This window comes from Merops nubicus, unplaced genomic scaffold (assembly GCF_000691845.1).
Source record: "Merops nubicus isolate BGI_N331 unplaced genomic scaffold, ASM69184v1 scaffold17394, whole genome shotgun sequence".
Classification (NCBI taxonomy): domain Eukaryota; kingdom Metazoa; phylum Chordata; class Aves; order Coraciiformes; family Meropidae; genus Merops; species Merops nubicus.
Window position 1 is genome coordinate 43510 of NW_008603755.1, and position 22994 is coordinate 66503.

General features: G+C 39.9%; 1 protein-coding gene across 1 annotated transcript in view; it reads left to right on the forward strand.

Annotated features, from left to right (window-relative positions):
- The window catches only part of LOC103771484 (hormonally up-regulated neu tumor-associated kinase-like), a gene marked incomplete at its 3' end in the record, with an annotated part of 21603 nt that extends 543 nt beyond the window's left edge, over positions 1-21060 (forward strand). The window contains exons 2-8 of the mRNA XM_008938782.1: positions 690-982; positions 5330-5385; positions 6270-6408; positions 10169-10296; positions 12494-12629; positions 14158-14335; positions 20841-21060. Coding sequence (XP_008937030.1) covers positions 690-982; positions 5330-5385; positions 6270-6408; positions 10169-10296; positions 12494-12629; positions 14158-14335; positions 20841-21060 — 1150 coding nt within the window. The remainder of the gene's footprint in view (positions 1-689; positions 983-5329; positions 5386-6269; positions 6409-10168; positions 10297-12493; positions 12630-14157; positions 14336-20840) is intronic.
- Between the last annotated feature and the right edge of the window lie 1934 nt (positions 21061-22994).

The following is a 22994-nucleotide window of genomic DNA, read 5'->3' on the forward strand; positions in this document are numbered from 1 at the left end:
GAAAAGGAGGATGGCATCAGGACAATTTCAAATCTTCTTTCCCTGATAATGCTCATTTAGTAATTAGTGAGTGTATCTGACCTTTATAGCTATGGAAAACACTTACTGAAAAGCCAGCCACTTCAACAGCAGTCATTTCTATGGCAGGACACAGATAACATCTGTTATGTCTCGCTCAGTCAGGCTAAAATAACGTACCACCAGATGTAAGTGTGGAAAGGTGGACTGTTATCAAGTGGCTTTTTGACTTTTATTTCTCTTGTGGCTTCCGTAGTTTCACTGGCTGACTAGCTTCCCAATCTGCAGAGAGTCTAATCCCAGCCCATTATAGCCAGTATCCTGAATGGCTTTTAGACCAACTCAGAAGGGAGCATGTAAGAGAAAAGATGTGGTACTGTACAGATTCAGCACCAGTCAAGCATGTAGGGGGTTTTGCATTTAAGCACGTTTAATACATGTGCATTTATTAATGCAATCAGAGGAACAGATATGACAGAGTTGTCTTCCTATTTTGGCCTTCAAGAGAAATAAAAAGAATATTCTTCTATTAGGAATGTCTCCCTCTGTGATACCTCCACCAATAGCGTGTCAAAACGGCTTCTCCCACACATAAGCTTACTCCTCATCCTCTTGAAAATCTATACGGGTTGCAAAGCTTGTTGCCAATTTGAATATATCCTGCAATTTAGGTAGCCATAAAAGTCATTGACAAGAGAAGAGCCAAGCAGGATTCCTATGTCTTAAAAAACATGAAGCGTGAGCCACGGATACATCAGATGATTAAGCACCCCCATATTGTTCGGCTATACGAGACCCTGGAGACTGACAACTCCTATTACATGGTGATGGAGCTGTGCCTTGGCGGGGACCTCCTGGACAGAGTTTGTGACAAAAAGAGGCTGGCGGAAAGGGAAGTGAAGAGATACACCAGGCAAATTCTGTCTGCAGTAGAGCACCTGCATTGCCAGGGGATTGTCCACAGGTAAGATGTTTCCTCCCTTTCAAACAACTGTAAGAAAAGAAAGTGTGCAAGCATGTAGAGTGCTCCTCTTCCCTGACAGCATTTCTTTAATTTTCCCTTGTAAAACCAAGGATTGCAAAGAAGATGGGCTGATAGAACGTAGTCTTAATAAAGCATTTTATTCTCAGTGGTGGTAGAAGATAAACTGTTAAACACTCCTTGGGGAATAAAGTAACAAAGTCCAAGGATAAAAGATGATGAGTGCAACAAATCAATACTTTGCCACAACTATTTCAAGATTAGCTGGTGACAAACATGCATGTAATCCAAATATTTCAGTGTGGCTATGCATATAAATATTGACTTCATTTGGTTAGCCACAACAGATTGAAATAACCACACAGCGCTCAGGACAGAAGACTGAGGAATCACATCTCACTGCATGCACGGAGGACATGGTTGTGCAGGTCCAGGTCTGGGGCAGGTCACTGACCTTCCACACTAGCTTTTGCACTACGGCGACAGATCATGACTACAGGCACTGCTAGAGGAACCTGAGCAGCCTGTGCAAGAAGAGCTGATCGTCTTCGCCCCAACAGGGATCTCAGTGCGTGTGCGAGAGCGGCAGAGTAAGGACTTCTATTTTAGGTGGGAGAATAAGCAAGAAGCAGTTTTGTCCTTCATTTTTCTGTTCTACTTAATAATTCACGATCATATTCTTAATTTTAAATGGGAAATGCACTCCTCAAGAAAGCCTCCAGGACCTAACAAGTAATTTGGTTGACTGCATCATTACAGAAACCATGAAATAAATAAGCTGTGAATGTGATGTCTCAGCATTTACACGTGCTTTGTGACTTGAAATGCTTGCAATCCAGCACTTAATTTTATTGGATTTGTTAATTAGTAAGGAATGGACAAGAAAGAAATTGTCAGTGTCTGACCTACAGAATTGAAATCAACAAAAAATAACCATCAGAAAATAAACCCAAGGGGCTTCACCAATTTAGTCTAGGCTGACATCCCTGCCTTGCTAGTTCACTAACTCTAATCTATTTTACAGCATTTCTTCAGTGCTTATGATCATAATATTTATGTTCTTCCCATGACAACATTCCTCATAGATTTCTCAAGCCTTGTTCCCTTCTTCTTGTTTGGAAACAACTTGTCCGGTGAGCAGGGAATTAGCCTGACTTCTTCCTCTAGTTTTATTTTCTTCTTTTGGTGGTGGTTTACAGGGAAAGCTTTGCAGAGAGAAGAATTTTGCTGCACACCCTGAGAGTAGCCAGGTACAAAGGGCTGTGAACTCCTCCACAGACTTGTTTTACTATCTGACCCCCCCCCACCCAAAGGAAAATTCATCCCTGGCTCTCAAGTGTCTTGTCATAGGTTTGATGAAGTTGCATGGTCCAGCAGGAGCCCAGCTGCCTTGCTAGGTCACAGGTGTAGGTTCAGTCAGCAGTACCTCAACTCATGAAGTGCTGCTAGCTTTGAGATTCAGAGCTGTAGCTTTGACCCCATACCAGAAGCAGACTACAAAGGATCTGGAAGGGCTTCTCTGCTCAGCTCCAGCTGCAGTGATTTATAACAACTTGCTGCAGAGCTTAAACCAAAGAGTATAATTGTGGGTGTGTCCTCCTCTGAAAAGAAGGCATCAGTGTTTCCAGAAAGATGAGCACAGAAATAGGAAAGTTACCTCACAAAGTCAGTCTGATTTTCTCATCTAAACATTGAGCAAAGCTCAACTGTACATTGCTCTAACATAAGAAAAGGAGGTTTCCCAATCCCTGCCTGTTGGGAACAGCTGCTGCTCCACAAGGAGTGTGGTGGTAAAATCACAGCAGATATCATGGTTCATGAGATGGATAATTGTGTATCAATGCTTGGATCTCTGCCCAAGCCCCCTTTATTCTACTAGAATGGTGATTGCAAGTTCTCATTCCTAAGTGATGAGCTTAGGAATTCGCTGGTTTAATTTACTGTTGCTCAGAGGCATCTTATGGGCTTTCCTGACATTTAGCCCTGGCATATACCTCAGAAAAATCAGTATTTTCTATTGTCTTAATAATATACTTGGTGAAAAACTGGTCAGTTTTGTAACTATTTTTACTCCAAACTGATATTGCTCATCAGAAATCCTGTGCTATGTTTTGACAGTTGTTTTGTTTCTTAAGATTTACTTTTCCTGTTCAGCACTAAAATCAGCACTGATCTAACAAATCCTTATGGTTTAAATTAAGGTTAAGTCTCCATTGCACAGTAAACGTAGTGCCTTTCTAGTCCACATGAGATCACAGTTGATTTTGGTGCCACAGTTGCCAAAATGCTCCAGAAGACAGAGCATTGGCTCCCTTGCCTATTCTCACAGAACACAGCATTTTACCATGCCAGGTATAAGGCTCAGGCACAAGATCAGGTTCAACAGCTTTACAAGCTAGCAATCATCAGCTGAGCTCTGCTAAGTATCCCTGTGGCTGCTCTAGGTGTGGTCAAGAAATGATCCAATGCATCTGAGCTTAAAAACCTCAAATAAAGACATACAAGCTAAATCACATTACCTTGCAACTGGACTGGGCTAGCACATGCACACAGCTACCAAATCCTATAGCTGGCAGTTGTTAAGGGACGATAACTTGCTTGTATGTACACTTCCTAATTTTTCCTGGATATTTTCCCTTCTCCTATAGAAAAATGTCATATATCCTTTTGAATTGCTACTAGACCAAAAACATGGAGAAGCATCACAAGCTGCCTTCTAGGCATTCTGTCTGAAGGCCCCATGAGAATGAGAAAAAATTAATGATGCTGCTTAAATTTACAATATTTCTGAGAAAGTTTCCTTCAGAAAAACAGGACAAGATGCATCTTTGATGCAAGACAATTTCTGACACTATGTAGACTTTAGTAGTATCCATTATCAGGATTTCAGTTAAGAAAGCATCTGTTCTTAGTAACTGTGTGAGTACTCAGCTCAGACTGTAGAACAGAGTTATGGCAATCCAATGTAACATTACTCAGTTGTGGTGTAGTAAAAGTCACCAAAGTGCATTGTGGGGTGCTAAATCTGATAGAAATGTCAGATTCGCAGTGGCCTAAAACACAGCTAGTTTTAAACCACAAACTATTAGTACACAGGAATATGTCACAGGAATAGGCTAAGAGCAAACTTATCTTAAATCTACCTCCCAGCTTTTAAGTACTGGGTTATTAGTCACTCCAGAAAACATGCTATTCAAATGAAAATCTATTCAAAATTACCATTAAAACCATCTCCATCCCATTCTCAGCCTCAGGCAGCAGAGGGGTTTGAATGCAGGTACACCTCCAGACTTATCTCCTGCAGCAGTGCAGCGCTGTTTACACAGCAACCAGTCCTCCCAGCCCTTGCTCCTTGCTCCTGTTCTTGTTCCCATAACTCATTCTGTTTTGTCCTTCTGTTTGTCTTTGGGCTGATGAAAGCACTTCACATCTTCAGAGAAAGTGGAAGAGAAATCCATGTACCCAGAGCTATGTTTGAAACTTGCTCTGTCCCCCCACACTCCCTGGAGAGCCAAAGGAAGCCCCCAGCTGCATGCAGGAGGCTGTGATGGGAGTCAGCAAAGCATCTCAGGCTCCTGGATCAGCTCCCAACACCCAGACTCCACTGGCTGAAGATTCCTCCATACTGTCTGTGAAATGCTTCAGTTGCCACTTCAGGTGCTCCCCACAGCAGAACAACATTTTGGCTTTTGGTTTGAATTTGTAATGATATAAAGGTTCCCACAATAAGCAAGTGAGCACCTGAGCCAGCTAGCAGCATTTTTTTCTGCAGCTCTAAATTACGTCCTTCTGCAGGGGCAGCTGATACTGGTTGGCCTTGTTTACATAAACATCACTGCTGAGATGTCTCCACTTTCAGGGTATCTGTATCTTTGCTCTTCTGCAAGCAAGGCAGACCTCACTTTCCAGTTCCATTCTCATCCTCATCTCTCTCAGGAAATGTTTACTCACAAAGAAAGCAGAAACATTCAGCAGTGCTCAGTACTTCAAACAAAGACAAAAAACCCCCCTCTGGTCCAAGTATTTACAATTTCCTTTCTTATGCAAAAGAATAAATAAATGCTGTTCATTTTTTTTTAAAGTATATCAATAGATTGGATCATTCCTAAAATGAACAGTCTAATTAAAATAAAAACTCATAAAGTATTCCCTGAAATACAGGAAGTTTCCATTTTCCCAACTGAAAACTCTGGGAAGGAATAAGGATCTTGTTAAAATTGAAGGCAGAGCTGTGCAGAACTATTGTTATTTTTTCAGTTAATTTTGCTAAAAAAAATGGTTAGCTGGGACATCAGGCATCTTAAAGTATGCTTTCTGTCTTTGTTTCAGGGACCTAAAAATTGAAAATTTTCTCCTTGACGAGAACAACAACATCAAAATCGTTGGTAGGTGCATGCTATCTGTGAAACTTCTTTTCAGTTTGTTATTTTGTGTGGCTTTCTGTGACAGTTCAGCTACTATTTTATTACTATTATAGCTGTTTAAAACAGCACATTTTGTGAGTGAGCTTATGTTTGTTCAGTAAGCATATCTGAGCTTTTAGAGTAAATTAAAGTTATGAAGTATAACTTAGCTTATTTGAGCTTTAACTAAAACTTATTTTTAAGAGAAAAAGGAAAATAATTTTGCCTATTGTTTTCTTTTGTGTCGTGTTTGAGAAGCAAGAAACAATTACAGGATTTATGTGTAGAAAGCTGTTTCTAGCAGAAGTGATTTGTAGACAAAGAAATAAATCTTCTGGAGTGAAATGCAGGTATGGATATATTAGCTTCTGCTGAGTTATTACTCCAACTAGAAATCTAATCATTTGCTATGTGTAAAAAAAAAAAAATTTAAACAAATTTTAAAAGACTGGCTTAGTCGCTGACAGAAATTTTGCTAGGATTGTGAAGCAAACATTTATAAAAATGAGGGAATTTGCACCAAGCAGTTAACACAGCTCAGCAAAACATCAATTTGATTCTATGGAAACCGCACAGAAAAAAAAACCACAAGGGAAGCTCACTCCACATGTTTAACCCAGTGTTTCCCAAACTTTTAAAAGATTAACACCTCTGAGAAAAAAGGCACCAGCTCTTCACCCCTGTTTTATAGCCAGCCAGTCCTTTACAATCACACCTCTCTTTTCCCTCCCCCTTGCACATGTGCACATATACAGAGAGAAAGACTTAAGTTAGCACGTTTCAGCCCACATTTACCATGGGCTTACACACCCCCAGCTGAGCCAAGGCGACTAAAACCTCATTGCCTTTGTTTTTGTGACCATCAGATTTTGGACTGAGCAATACTGCAAATTTCAAAGGTCTCTCCCAGGAGCTGTTGCATACCCAGTGTGGAAGCCCAGCTTATGCTGCCCCAGAACTACTTGCTCATCAGAAATATGGTCCAAAGGTGGATGTCTGGTCCATGTAAGTAGATCTAAAAATATACTTATCAAGATGCTCTCAGCACTCAACAGTTTAGACAAGACTCTGATGCAAGTGGATTGGTGGCACTAAGCTTTGGGACATCAATTGCAAAGCAGAGAAATATCAGAGAAGGGTTGCCAGGAAAAGAAAGTCATGGGTGTGGAAAAAATATCTTGAAATGTGTATCTCTTGCAAAATACTGGAAAAGCAAATAAACAAAACCAAAACTAAAACTAAAAATATACACACACACAAAACAAACAAACAAAAACAACAAAACAAAACCAAAATGTACCAACAAAAAAAACCAGCCACGCCAAACAAGCAATACACATGCTATTCTGAAGAAACCTGTGGCAAGGGAAGTCAGCAGAAGGTAGAGGTATCTGGATCTAGGAGCCTGTTCTGAAGAGACAGAGAAACATCTTGCACATATCAAACCCCTCTAGATAAACCCCTCACCCTTCTGTCCTTCTGGCACAGAATTTCAGCTGATATCTGAGTAAATTCTGTCAAAATCAGAAGTCCTGGAAACCCTGGGCTGACAACAGACATTTTCTGTCTGAGGTATATTTTTCTGAAAGAAGGAATCTAAACAGAAAAAATTAGTCTCAGGGACACACATATCAAAGGTGACTACATCAGACCTATGAGACTTTCATCTGTACCTTAGCTAGGTCCTTTATATCAGATTATGATAAAAAGGTGAAGATATTTACTTCATAGGTGGCACAAACCTTGATGGACTTTGTTCCATCTGCAGATTCTCTCTCTTATAATAAAGAAGAATGTAAAAGGTGCCATCAGAACTTTTCATATAAATTATCTCAGACATTTCAAATGTATTTACAGTTTTAGCAGCCAAGCTCTGGGTTCTTTAGTGTTTTGACAGTTTTTCTAGGTGGAGCTAGGAAAATGATAGCATATTAAGAAAATTTTTTAATCTTATGATATTCATGGATCTGGATGGTCTCTCCATGTGCTCAAAAAAGAAAGAGGTTTTATATACATATAAATATATAATGTACACTATTCCCTTTAAGACCTGCTTCCGGAAGACACACTATATATTAGGGATTTGATCTATGATTTTTATACCTCAGCTTCCTTTACATCTACAGCCTATGAATGGTACACAAAGTTAAGGATGAAGGGACAAATTCTACTAAATTACTTCAGTGTAAGTCTGGATTTTGAGAGTGCTACTCTGAATTTATGTAGACATAACAGAGGGAAATTAAGTCTAGAGGATGGTGTCAGCACTTAAATAGGATAATACTTATTTCATGTGTCTGGTGTTTGAGTGAAGGCAAAGCAGTAACCTTAAAATCATTTACTGAGTTCACTGTTAACAGACATCACATGATAGCTCAAGGACTATATAAAACTTACATATGGCCCTTGGTGTTTAACATAGACACATTTTGCATCTCAGGCATAAAATATATTTACAGTTTAAATCTGAATTGTTCAAATTATCATAGTGGAAAAGGGAATTCTGATAGATTTAAATACTAATTAGAAAGATAAGTTACTTCTATTGTTACAAAATAAGTAAAGGATTACAGGTCAACTGGTCTCTGAAATCAAAATATTTCAGTGTGGTGCAGAAATACTGACTTTATGCTGCAGCACTCACAAGAAGTCATTACAACAGGAAGCAGAAATCCCTATTCAGTTAAAAGTAGATTAAGAAAACCGACCAGATTCAACTGCAGTAGAGCTAAGGCTCCTACGAGGCAACTGCAAACAGTGGTGCCTGTTTTACCTAGTCATGACTTTTGTGTGTAAGACTTTAAAGATACTTTGGAGGCCTGGAAAGTTATTAGCTTTCATGCATCAGCTGAACTGAGGCAATAGCTGTTGTATTAAAACAAATCAATCTAGTTCAGTGGGATAAAGAAGTTCTTTATAGTTAATAAATTTTCAAGTTCAACATACCATCAGATTCCTGCTACAATTAACACTAAGTGCGTTACTGTTAACTAGCTAATGTGTACCTAAGATTTTAAAAGAGATTTTAAGATGGCAGTTCCATCCATTCCCCAGGTTCCCATACCTTGGGGGTTTCCCTATCCAGTAGGCTGATGAAAAGAATTATTGCCAGTTCAACGCACCAGTCATGTTTATCATCACCAGCAATTAGAAGTGCATGATGGTGTTTGCAGTGTTGAAGATAAAAATGTATTTGATATTGTAATGACATTAGAGATCCATTTGCACTGCATATTACTCTGCTCATCAGAGAATATTCAGCAGCACTTCTCTTGCTTCAACTCCAGCTACATTTACTCCACGTGCTACTATGTATTATAAAATTATAGTCCTTGCTACTTCAGTCAGCTCAATGTCATATCATTACAGTACTTTTCCTTTGTATCTCTTACATTTTTACTCAAACGATTCATCAGGAAAGTTTTGAAAAGCATTACATTCAAGGACTAGATTTACCAGAAGGTTTGTTAAAGGGAGAAGAGGTTAATCTTACCTGAATATAGACATCTAACAACCAGGCATCCAGGATATACCAGACAGTCAGTGTCCTGTTGACATCAGTGCAGGGAGATACCTCATCTCCTGAGATACAGAACTGTAGCTTGAAATAGTGATATAACATAGCTGTAATTAATCTCTCTTGGAATGGCCCATCCCTTTCCATTGATAACTACTGCTGTCTGGGTTTTAGCTAGTTGAAGTTGGGCAAGATAAGTCCTAGTCAAGAGTAATAAAAAGCTTTTATGCACAGGTCACTGGTTCAAACGCAATCCAATGCAATAATTAGAAAAAGGTGCCATCATCTTCTCATGGTTTTTCAATGGTATTATCATCTTCTCATGTTTTTTCACTTGCCTGAAAACATTATGGAAAGGTTTGCAGTTGTGCACACCAAGAGCAGATCTGTTTCACAGGTAACATTGTCATCATCTGCAGTAAGTTCAAACACTGTACGAACTAGATCAATTAAATTAGAATTGCCTGAATCCCTAAAACGACTGTCTCTACTGAGTTCAATAGACAAATGGCAAAGGATGCTGAAGAGAAGTGCTGTTGTGGGGGCACAACTCAGCTGGAGCAAGGAAGTACCATGGAGAGTGTCCAAGGAAACCTCCCTGTCCACAAACTCAGGACAGCTATAAGCAAGTTTTCCAAACGTTGGTACTTCTCCAAAGTGAATGGCAACCCTTCACAAAGTTTACTGATCACTACTAGCAGACTGTTGGTCTTTTGCAAGAGTTAAAGTTTTAAGTCTTTAGCCAACAGCAAGCTGTTACCAAATGAATGCCTTCTAGGCATAAGTCACACCTAATTTAGCAATCTGAGCAAAGCAAGAAGAACTGAATTACTATTTGGAACAAGATCTATCACATCAGTCCCAGCTCTGTGTTGTCACTCAGCCTCCAAACCAAAATGCTTTATTCTGATGGGCTGAGTACACTACACTGACACTCCAGTGAGCTTATTTTTAAAATAAACAGCAGGTTTCCACTTTCAACACTGCAGGCTTTCCAATCACTCACTGTACAGTCTATTTTATACACACTTCCCACAACATTCTTTTCTACATAAAATGACATTTACACAAGGAAAAAAAGGTGTAAAATGTGTATTCAGTACAAAATGCTGCTTAGAGGTAATTTGTAACCTCGTTCTTGACACTGAAGGCAAATCTCTGAAACCTGACTCATAGCTTTATGGGTTTTTTTAACAAATATTTATTAGCTTTATATGGAGCTCTGTTGTTTGTCTTTTTCTTTGACAGAGGTGTAAGCATGTTTGCTATGCTAACCGGCACACTACCCTTCACGGTGGAACCTTTTAATATCAAACAACTACATCAAAAGATGTTATTTGGAGAAATCAGCCCTATTCCATCAGATATCTCCCCTGGTAAAGCACTCCAATTTTTATAAAGAATGCTGTTGTATTAAAAGTCTAACTCAAGTAATAAAGTGAATTTAGCAATAGTGTAATCTTCTGGCAAATAAGAGTACCTTTCCCCATTGCTTGGTTGGCATTTAGAAATAACTTTGTTGTGCCTTAGGCAAGACCTCTTTATCTCAGGCTAGTAGGAAAACAACATTTTTCTGTCTTTGAAACACCACTGTTCATGAAGCATGTATTTGCAAGAATAAAATATCAATTGTTTTTACATAAGTGGAGCAGCTGTGGAGTAAATGAGAACATTGTCATGTTTAGTATGTCCCATGCTGTGTGTCACATAGCATTCTTTCCTGTTTTTAAAAAAAAAATCAGTTATGAAAACGTTAGAAAATTTTTCCTCAAGAGCTTATCTTTTGGCTACAAATAGAAACCACAACACTGAGATAACTAAAGACATGGAAGAGCTATTTTTGTGAAGACGCTGTTCATATTTTTCGTGAGAAAGAACTGAAATACCATATTTTTTCAATGAATTTTACTGACCATCTTTAATGAGGCACAGTCTATGAAGTCTTTTAGGACAACTGGGAAAGATAGTTTTCAAACTCTCTAGCCTGCATTACAGTCCATGCCTCTAAAGCCAAGAAGTCATGTTGGCGTATACACACTGGGTTAGCAGTCCAAAACTGTCTTCCTCAAAGCTTAAAATTCTGCTGCTTCACAATGATTCGTACACACCTCTGTCTTTAGTCCTTATTTTCTCTCCACCTGGACTAGCATCTTCTCTGATGACCATCACAGGCTTGGGACCCCTCTCACAGCTGTCATCATGCAACTTCACTGATCAAGTCAGTGAAGAGCAGAGCAGAATGAGCCATCTATGATTCCATGTTTTTCCCAGCTATCTACCAGAATGAGTTCAGATCTCCCCATGATTTTGAGCAGCTTTGCTCTGACATGAGGCAAGAATGAGCCTAGGAACCAAGATTAGCTTCAGCAGCTGCCTACAGCCAAGTGCTGGGGAGCAGCAGACAGTCCCAGGCTAAGCTAGCTGGATCTAGTCTGGAGTTACAGTATTTAGATAATGTGATAATAATAATATTTCTTGTTCTTCACCAGTAAATGGTATGAGGGTATTTACCATAGCTGCTCAGAACTTTCGTACATTAGTCTCTCATTTATCTTACTTTGGAGACTGGTTGCCAGACAGCAGCTGCAGTTTTCTACAAGCTCTCCATAGCTGCAATTATTATATTTCTAATTTTTCTTATTTATGCTATTGTTATAGCTTCTACTAATAAATGCATTATCTCTGCTTTTCTATAAAGCCCACACAGTTAGTGGGAGATTGCGGGTAACTCCATTGTTCCCTTGCCCATTGGGAACTTGGTGAGAGAGCAGTAGTAAACAAGCTTTGCATACTTAGGATCTGAGTTCTGAAGGAGATTACAAGTGAAAGGGGCAGTATGTTCCCGGTTTAATGCACACTTGGCATTTTGCTCTTTTCAAAACTTCCCCAAGGAATATGGAAGAATTCAGTAGAGTTTTCCCAAGAAGACAAGAAAGACAGAGGGCCTTGATGCAGTGTTGGAGCTGAGTGATAGATCCAGGGGAATGTTTAAGCTTTCTCTGTCCCAAATCCAGGAGGCCAAAGCACAACATGTGATCTGAGTACATGGGTCCATTTCCCTCTCTTGATACAAACAGAGGTTTTTATCAATGCAATTGGCTTCTTTGTGTGAGGAATGTAACTCCTGGGTAGTCAACCAGCACAGAAATTCTCCTTCTCAGAGCCCTGATCAAATGCTGAGTGAGGGCAGTTCTGAGATTGCTATTGATGCCACAGTCTCCATTCACTGGGGTAAATCAAGCAAATTAGGAAGTGCGGTCCACTGCAGTATCTACAGCAGCATCTATAGGTCCACATCATGCTTCCCAGTATGGTTTGGCCCATGCTGCCCACCCTGCTCAGGTCTCTCTGGGGGAACAGGGTCACCACACAGGACTACAGCAGTCTCAGAGGAGAGACAGAGCTCTTTTATTCAGCAGTCCAGAGGTAGCCCTAGAAACTGTGTTTTAGGTGAGATTCCTACAGTGTGGAGAAGCAGGGCAAGTGCCACATTTCTGAAAAAGAAAAATTTGGCACCACCCAAATAATCAAATATTACTAGTAAAGAAGCCATTTCATCTAAATACTGCACAGGAGCTGTACACTTCATGCAGTCCTTACTTGAGCCTGACCCTGCTAAGAGGCCTGGAGTCAAAGAAGCAATAAAGGACAAATGGTTGAATGAAGGCTTCACCAGGAAAATACTGAATGCTGCTACCTATGAGAACAGGTAACAATTTAATCCTCACTCTTTTAGCTGGGGATTATCAGGATTTGGGATTTGGGGGAAAAGTTGGGGTGTTCAGGAACTTCTTTGGTTTGTTTGTTTTAGAAGATTTTTTGTTATCTGCTCAGGACTGTTGTAAAATAACAGAATTTTAGGTCAGAAAATATCGCATCAACTTTTATAGCCATGGATAAGTTTTATAAAACAGCAAACTTCATATAGAACTGCTTATGTTTGTTGCAACAATAATTTTGTTCTCAGCATGCCTTACTGGTGCCACTTATTTCTAGACAGTGGTTTCTAAACCTTTCCTGAAAAACTAGGTCTGGCATGCCCACCTGAGGGAATGAAGTTTTTATATTACACTATAGTTCTTGTTATGCTAATAATTTTTATTCTCCTCCATCTCTGTAAATGGCCTTAACTAGTCTCCATTTTTTTCTTAGCAAGCCACTTTATACTTTAAGATCACTATAACAGTTTGAAATAGGTATGTGCAATATGACATTTCACATAAACATTGCCAACTTTTGAGAAGTTGTTAATCTTTCATATTGGGAGGCTTCAAAGTGTATTTTGCATGTCTTTAAATACCTAATTTTGGTCATGGACATTTTTCATCTTCCTCACAGCTGAAAGTAGCTAGTCATGGGCCAAGTATTTTGTGCCCAGGTCATTGTGAAAAAGTCAATAGTTTGCACTAACCAAAAACGAGATTAATTTGGCCTGTATAGTCTGCACCGTCTGCAGTGGTGTCTAGAGGACACAAGACAGGTTTTCCTACCACAGTCCAGGCAGTCCACTACCAGTCACAGCTAGGACTATTAGAAAACTATGCACTATTTGTTCATTTCTCTGAGACTTGCCCACTGTTTCTAACTTTGCCCTCCTTACCCCCGCCCCCCAGATGTGTCTGTGCCCATTCATACTGGTTTGACAAGCTTGAAAAAGTGTCTTAGAAGTCTCAGAATCCAAGGCTGTCATATGTCTAGAATGCCTTTACCAGACTTTACTACTCACAGAAGCCTGTGAGTACAATAATTGTTATTATAACAGAACCAGTTCTATATCACAATCTGATTCATATAAAAATAAAAACCCTCCTGTGCTTCCCTTAGTTCTTTGTTTGTGCTTTGAGATTTTCCTGCCTTAGGGGCTCTTCCTGTCTTCTTATGCACACCCACTATCTTGCTGTTAATCCATTTGGGACCACTGTACTGAGAACCAAAATATACACTCTCGATTAAAATGAGAAAATGCTGGTTTCCATCTTTTAATTATTCAAGCTTAAATTATGGTGGGTGTCCTTTCAGAGTAATCAATTATATCAACAGTAGGATGTTTAATAGGACAGTAACAGAGCCTCAGCACAGCACTGAAGCTAGCATAGGCAGACAGAGCATTTTTGTACAACTGTGTATCATAATTTGCCCATGCAAATGACTTAGCCTTACTCTACTACTTTACTTAAATTCTGATGTTCTGCCTGGATGCATCGTTTGTGTTTAAATATTTTTTCCTAATATTTCAGAGTTTGTCCCAGTGAGTTGAATCCTGTTGTTTTAAACTACATGACAGAAATTATGGAGTTCAGTCTTTCAGAAGTTATTAGCATTTTAATAAATAACAGACCCTCTCCTGCCATGGCTTCTTATTGCTTATTGCTGAAGAAACTGCTCAGGTACCAGAAAGACTGCAAAAGAGTCCAGGTAAGGTATCATGAACTTGACAGGTATAAGATGCTCCCTGGTTTCTTATGAGGATCATCATGACAGCTACAAAGCACATGTGAAAAAAAGTACTCACCCATGGGATGGAGACAAAACTCACCAAAAATAGTAATGCAATTGAAGATTTGGGTGCAGTCTAGGGAAACCTACATTCTGACATTCTCAGAGGTGATTTTAAGAGATTTTTTTTCACAGAGATAAATATATCCTTATGACTAATGAACTTTTTTAATGGGCTGCTGGTTGTAATGGGATTAAAAATTATTCTGCTTCACACAAAAGACTAATTTTCCACTGGCAAAAAGGAGCATTAGCATCTCAGTGACTCACCATCTCTCTCCGTTCTGACTGGTCCATGAAGGCATGATCCAAAGTCTGTGAAAGTTGTAAAATCTTTCCCCATCATCTTTTTTTTATATTTTTACCACTGTATCTTACCTGGAGCTCACACTCCAGCTTAGGCTCACTCAGGGACATGTAGTGAGATCAGAAAGGCAAAAATTATGGTAATTGCCAGTAAAGCCACAATTAATTAAAAGTCTGTAAGCTTTTTTTTTTTTTTTTTTTTTTTCCTTTTACAACCATCTCCACTAAAGGGTTCACAGCTCAGTCATAAAAATTTTGCTTCAGGCAGAAACTAGGCAGACAGGAAGCCAAATTCCAGCTTCTAACACACAAGTGCAATGGGAAAAGTTTCAGCTACAAAACAACACACATCAGCTATTAGCCTCAATTCAAAGCCTTTGTCCTGAAGAAGCTGTATTTTGAGAAGGTCCAGTTGACTCCTCTAGAAATTATTCAGATGAGCTTGAGCAGATCCAGATCTCCATCCCAGCATACAGCCCCAAGGTCATAACAGCCTGTGCAGTGTTTGCAGGCAGAGCCATAACTCAAAAATATGAGTTGGGGAGTGTGTGTGTGTGCATGCTTAGGGGGAGGAGGCTTTCCTTCACATGTGTGATTTTTTTCATATTATAAATTTAAATTGGATCTGCTGGATCAAAAGTCACTCAAAAAGAGCCATGTTGTGAAGGCTATTGACCAGCTTGCTTGAATCTCTGGAGATCAAGCTGATTTACAGCCCCTAGAGATCTAGCCTTCCAGGCAAGTGGTAGCATTGCACGTCCTCTATGACCCCTTTCAGCATCCTACCCAGGTGAAAGAGGGAAGCAATCACGTGCATAAAGTAAGTTGCAAGCTGATCAAGGGGCTGCATTGCTTCCTGCTGCTCCTGGCATCCAAAATGCCCTCTTAAGGCAGAGTGTTAAACAAAATTCAAGCACAGACCCAAGAACTGGCTCCGACTGTAAAGTAATCATACTACAAATTATTGTTCTGAAGTCCTAGTTTTTATATCTATTTCCCAGGAAGGCTGTAGGTTTTGGTAGGGCAAGGAAGAAAAGAAGGGAAGTTTAACAAAGGAATGATTGACATTTTCTTTCACCCTATTGATGTTTTTCCTGTCAAACTAGCTACGAGACTAAAACAGTGGTGACTTTCACATTATTACAGACTGGCTGAGGTTGGAAGGGACCTCTGGAGGTCGTCTGGTCCAACCCTCCTGCTCAAGCAGGGACACCTATAGCATGTTGCCCAGGCTCATGCCCAGGCAGCTTTTGAATATCTCCAGGAATGGGGTCTCCACAGCCTCCCTGGGCAACCTGTCACAGTGCCTGGTCACCCTCGCAGAGAAAAGTGTTTCCTGATGTTTACAGGGAACCTCCCATGTTTCAGTTTGTGCCCATTACCTCTGGTCCTGTCACCATGCACTGCTGAAAAAAGCCTGGCTCCATCTCCTTTGCACCCTCTCTTCAGATATTTGTATATATTAATGAGATCCCTCTGAGCCTTCTTTTCTCCATGGTGAACAGTCTCAGCTCTCTTTGCCTTTCTTCATATGAGAGGTGCTCCATTCCCTTATAATCTTTGTGGCCCTTCACTGGACTTTCTCCATACATCTGTGTCTATCTTGTACTGAGGAGCCCAAACCTGGACCCAGTACCCCAGGTGTGGCCTTATCGGTGCTGAGTAGAGGGCTGCTCCCTCCACCTAGTGCCAACACTGCCCCTAGTGCAGCCCAGAATACTGCCTTTGCAGGAACGGCTTTGCAGCAAGGACGTGCTGCTGGCTCATAATCAACTTGATGCCCACCAGAACCCTGGGTCATTTTCTACCAAACTGGTTTCCAACTGGGTGGCCCCAGCATATGCTGGTGCCTGGGGTGGTTCTTCCCAGGTGCAGGACTTTGCAATTCCCCTTGCTGAACTAAACCTAGTCGAGATATGTCAATCTAACCTGAACTGGGTATGCACTCTGGGGTCTGCTCAGTTGTGTCATGTCACAGCTCCCTATTTCTACACCTTCCCCAAGTCCCTTTCCATGTAGTTCCTGGGTGCGCAGTTCTTTCCTCTGCACCACAAAAAAAATGCTGATTTGCAAGCCTTCACATGTTCAGTGTGGGAACTTGTTAAATTTGCATTTAAACAGACAGAATCTCCCTTTGATGGCTTTGCAGGGAAAAGTTTCACTTTTAAGAGGATCTTTGCTGCCAACCTGAAATACAGGCACAAGTTAGATGCCTAAATTGGGCAAAGCAGATTCTGTCACAAATAATGCCTTCTAATATCTGTGACAAAGACATAGAAATTAGGAAATTAGAAAAGACCAAGTCATACCCTCTTTCTATCTTGTTAAAAGCTTGTTTCCTTTTGTTAACACAAGGTTTGTAAATGCTACCTTTAAACTCACAAACACAAAGCCTGCGACTAGTATCATTTAGAGAATGTTCTGTTATCAAAGAGTCTTTGTAAAACTCATAGCTTTTTTCCCAGGTAGTCAGTCTACATTGTTTGTTTCTTAATTTTGTCCTCTACTCCCTCTTACATTCTTATGTATTATGAAAATTAATATTTCTCCCTTGCTAGTAGTTAGGCTCTGCAACTATTTGTAGCTAAAAACGATCACCTCTCGGTTGTTCTTATTCAAGCCTTATACACAATTAACCTGTGCAACCACTCCTCCCCAAGAGCTCCTTTGAATCACAATTCTCAGTGCTATCACCTTCTGTTGATTTCTCCAAAGTTCAATGATATTCATATTTCCCACAAAGGCTGAGGTTTGGGCAAAAAGAGGGAAGAGCGAGGGGAAGGCTGGCTAAGAAACCAAGTTGGTCATTCTTACTCAATGCTTTTATTTTTCCAGTATCCTCTGGCCTCTTCTTCAGCAAAAGCTACTTTACACACAAGCTCACACAATGGCAAAACTTAGCCCTAAGCGTAAGCAAAGTATATAGGGAAAAGAAAAGAATGTATCTCTTGGATCCCAAGGCGGAGCCTCACACGGGTGGCATGACGTTTTTGGGCAGAGGCAGAGCCAAGAGCAGCCACCAGCTCCGCTGGAGCCTAGCCACACTGTGCTGGCACGGCTCTCTGAGGAGGCAGCTGGCAGGGCATTATCTTGGAGGAGGGATTCTCTGCTTTGGTCTAAAAGAGGCCAAGTTCAATCACCTCTTTGGCAGGCTGCAATGACGACCCGGCCACAGAGAGCTGAAACTGAGGAAGAAGCATAAAGATTGTTAACTGAGTGCAAGGGGGATATTTCCCACTTTTTCTTCATCTTCTTGTTGAGATCCTGATAACATTACTGGAGCCTAATTACAACCGCATGGGTATTTGATATTTGTATTACAAGTTATGCCAAAGATATTTCAAGACACACAGATGGATGTTCCTTCTATTCTGGATAATGCCAACTATTTGCTGTTTATTACTAGCAATGTGTGATCTGTCTTTAAATCACATAATTTGCTTTCAGCTCTCCAGATCTTGCAAATGTATGCATCTGCTTTAACTTTAAGTATGTGAACAGTTTCACTGAGCTCAGCAAGACAACTGCATGCACAAAATTAAAGCGCAAAAATTAGCAGTTGCATCTAAATGAGTGCAAATTTAAATCTAAATTACTGTAGCAAATAGCAGTCACAGGTGAAATGAAGTACCCTGAAAACAAATTGCCATTCATTTACTTTTTTTCTAGGACTATAAAGGCTGTTGCATATTCTTGTCTGCCTATTGAAAGAGATATTTACAGACAGCTAATATTTCTAAAGAAGTAAATTTATGGTCAAAAAATACTCCAGTATTTTTGAGCAAATTAGAAACCTCCCCTCAGTGAATTGTAGAGAAATTTGGCATCTGTTTTTTTTCTGAAAATTCTCTCCAAAAAGAACCAAACATATCAAATATCAACACAAGCGAAAAAGTATTTGCAGTCATGACAATGCTCATGAGTAACACGCAATAAAAAATTCCACCAACACAATCAGTCCAAAACATTGTTTGGAATTCAAATACATATTCACAAACTACTGCGTTCAACTCATTCCAGGCAGCAGACTGTGCTAGGATTTTTTGTACAATACAGAAGAAACATACAATTTTTTTGGGAAAACATTCATTACAATTTCCAATCTACAACTGCAAAGGAGTTCGTGCAAATTATTTTTTATGTACAAAACCCCTGTGTTTGAAAAACCAGTGTGAGTCATTGTAATTGCAACCCCTCCTTGTATACACAAGTTAACATTTGTACATGGAAATAATAGTTTTGGTGGATGCACACAGATGTGATTCTCATTTTTATGGGTGTAATTAAAGAAGTCTGCTGAAAGCTTGACCCTGAAAAAAAGCATAAGATCCTTTCCATGTTCAAATCTGAGCCATAAGTCATTGGATAAACTTAAAACACAGCCTGTCCTTTTATGCATCGTAATTTCTCCAAGCAATGTATTTACATTTTATGTGTTCTGTTGTAGAAGAGGGAGCCTTAATGATTACAACTTGCCATCCAGAACTTTATAGCTAGTCCTTGCAGAAAACAGCATTTCTGCCAAAAAGCTTCCTGCCCAGGTGCTTAACCAATTAGCTCTTAAGAGGTCTGGCAGTAAAACCAGTCATGGCAAGTTTTCTGATATACTGTATATAAGGTGACAGCTTGCAAAATGTAAGATGAAAATTTGTTTTCTTAACTAGCAGTGTGTAAAATCCTGGGAGACTATTTGATTGCACAGCCTAAAATGCTTATGACATCTCAAATTCCCAATTGATGTAGTGTGGTTTTAGCAATATGTTGTCAACTTAAACATATAGCATTTCTTTTTATAAATACTTGAAAAATAATTTCCTTAATTGTGATTGGGTGCTGCAAATATGTAGGAAGGATGGAGTAACCCCACAAGTTTGAGGTTTGGGGCCCTTCAAATTTTTCCAAACATTTTTGCTAAGTCACAAAATACACGTAAGCTTTCAAAAGTGCCTTTTTTCCACAAATTACACCCATTTTTTGTAATGGCATGTTAGATTAAAAACATATTTTTCACAAGGGGAGTACTTTGCAATGCAGAGAATAGAAGAAACCCATGAAAGATTAATATACCATAGTAAAACAAGTGATTTCTCTGATTCTGGAAACAGGAATTTTGTATTATGTGGGGATGGCAGTGAAAAGATCAAAACTCACTACATATAATCCTTGAAGTGTTAGCTGTGTAACAACGAAGTGGATCTGTCAAAGCAGCTTGTTATTGAACTGGAATATCCATGTGGGTAGTCAATACATTTCAGAAACTTCATTTTCAGTAGTGCCAGACCTGAGAGAAGACAGTCTTTGGCAAACCCTGCACACAGCACAGATAGCTCATCTCTTAGTGGCTGAGTACTCTAGGAGAGGGTTTATTTCACTGCACAGCCCTTGACTTTTTACAAGGTTTCAGTACCTGAATCTCAGCGTGAATGAGGCTACCACAGTGAGGACTTGGATCATGGGATAGAAAAGTGCCCTACACGCGAGAACACACTCCAGCCCGTAGGTAGGATGCACATAGCAGTAAGGGTGATGGTACTGAAGCAGGAGTGAGCCCTGGAGCACCAAGCTTTTCTTAGCATGCTCAGACCTGTTACCACAGCTCCATGGAGGTCTTCCTGCTTACAATCCCACCACAAAACCTTCCCAGGACTGCTCTAGCCCTGTGGTGACTGCCCACCCTCACAGCAGACAGCTACGGTCCCATGATAATTTTCCTCCTGGATCAGAGGGTGGCTCACAGCATCCTGTAATGTTTTTGCTTTGTAGCGTGAGCTCTGTGGTAGTCTGCCTTAAACATGTGTTAGCAGACTCTGCAAGCCATAAGCCTCAAAGGAAGTTCTACAAGCTCTCCAAAGCTGGCATTCTAGCCTCCGGTGGATTTTCCATGCAAACTTGTTCTCTATGGTCTGTGTGGTAAAAGGCAGGGTCTGCCAACTCATATGCAGCTGGGTTTCAGGAAGAACCTCTGCCATGGGGTCTGCTCAGATGAAAAGTTTATATGTGTAACTAAGGCGTGTTCGAAAACACAATTTCCCATTGCACGTGTTATACTGTGATTTCCTTTAAAGTTCAAGGTTTTTTTTGTTGGATGCTAATCAAATGGTGATTGATCATTTTGCAGAGGGAAAATGAAGTAGAAAAGCACAACATTGCTCCTGATACACGTTTGAATAAGGAGTCAGAAATTCAGATTTTCCAGAAGGCTAAAATGGACACTCTGGAAAACCTCAGGAATTATGGCAATAGGGCATTTCCTTCTCTACTAACCCTGGTGGTGCCAGATGCTATTCAAGAAGATCAGATTGCAATTACATTGGAAACCCAAGAAAACTTGCCAGAAGGTACTGTTCTGAAATATGGTCTTGGTGTCTTAGTCTGACAGGGTACTAGGGCATCTGTCTGGTGAAAAAAGAGAACACAATTGTTGAAAATGTTATAGAAATATTTTCCCACTTTGTTTTGAAATTACAAGTATTTTGAGCAATTGTTTCCCGGCCCCAAGTTTGGTAATGAATTAAATTCTGATCAAGTGAAAACATTAGCAGGGAAATACTTGATCCAGTTTATACTCTGCAAGCACTGAATACAAGTAGCTGTTCTGTGTCATTATGCAGGTTGGTTCCTCTATGAGTCACCCTGGGATGGTATTAGTATTGCTAAGGCACTTCCAAGAATATATGAGTACATTTATGAGTATAAAAAGTATATTATTTATGTTCCCAGGATGAATGTGAGCACGGTGCAAGTGTTACAATTTCACTATGCTCCAGAAGGAGTTGCATTCACACCCATGGCATCACTTTCCGTAACCTCAAAAATATAGAAGATGCATGGTACTGGAAAACCAAACTCCAGATCTGAAATTAGACTTATTTCTGCTCCAGTTATTGTACACCCACAGCTATTCACGTATGTGGCATGTTTAAATTAATCTGATAAATAGCCCCAGAAGCACAAATGAATAATAGTCACTAAAATTAATCCAGGCAACTTTATGCTGAGATGCTCACTTTAAGACCATTCAGCTAAATAAAAAGTTGCCAATTGCCTACCTGAAGATCACAGTTTTCTTTAAATTCTTTGAGCAAAATTTCATTCTATGTCAAACCTACATTTATTTATGCCTTTACAAGTACTGACTTTTTTATTATGGGATGAAGCTTTTCATATTAACATGTTATTTTTCTTAAAAATACCATTCTAGCAGAAGCTGATCTGATTCATTCTATATTATATTTAGTTTCCAAGTTTGCAGGCAGAAAGTTGGTCCACCTTGGACCTCCTAAGTCATCAAGCAAAACTACACCATGTGAGCCCAACTATCAGCCACTTTTGGACTTCCAGGAGAATCTGATTGATTTTGAAGGCTTGGCTGAAGCCAGAAAACCAAGTCTTCATGAGAAGACGACATCCACACCAGCAAATAACCAACCTCCCTCTTCAAACATCCAAGCAATGACATGCACAACCAAAGTGCCTTCCCGGTCACTAATGGAAAGCAGAATAACTACCAGGAGTCCTTTGCCTCAGCAGGACATGAGGTTTAAAGACCTTCTGAACACATTAGATGACAATATTTACAACCCAACATGGTGGCACCTTGATAAAGAGGACACTGACCACCTCATGAAGGACTCTTTCCAGCTGTCACCTTTCCCCAGGCTGCAACAATCTTCCCTGAGAGAAACCCTAGTTAGAAAGATTTCATGGCTGGGGACATCACAGCAACATACAAATGTCTGCCCTCAGGTCTTAGTCAATGGCTCAAAACACCCAGCCTTCCCCATGTTCCAACAGCAAACTTTTACCATAAGAAGTATGAGGCAGTCTAAAGAAAACCCTACTTGTTTTTTCAACAAGAAAACTAAGAAAAACTTTATCCAACTCAGACACACTCCTAAAACAACAGATCTGAATCTTCCAATTTTATCTCCACCATACCAAACCAGATTGGGAAAAAAACATGGGATTCTAAGGTTAAATTTTGCATAAATACCCACAGAGCATCAGAAGCAAGTAGGGCAAAGGGGCAGGAAAGAAACAAAGATGGACTGAAACTGAGAACAAGAAAAGGAAGGCTGGAGAGATTAATCCAGTCTTAAAATGAGACACTTCAAAACAAAAAGAAAGACGATATTATTTAAACTGTGTATCCTCTTATATTCAGCAAACACTGGGCTACAAATTCTGTGGAATGAACCAAAGACACAGAAAAAGAGATGTCACTATAACAGAACAACATTAAGCATATTTAGGCAAAAAGATGGACATTGCA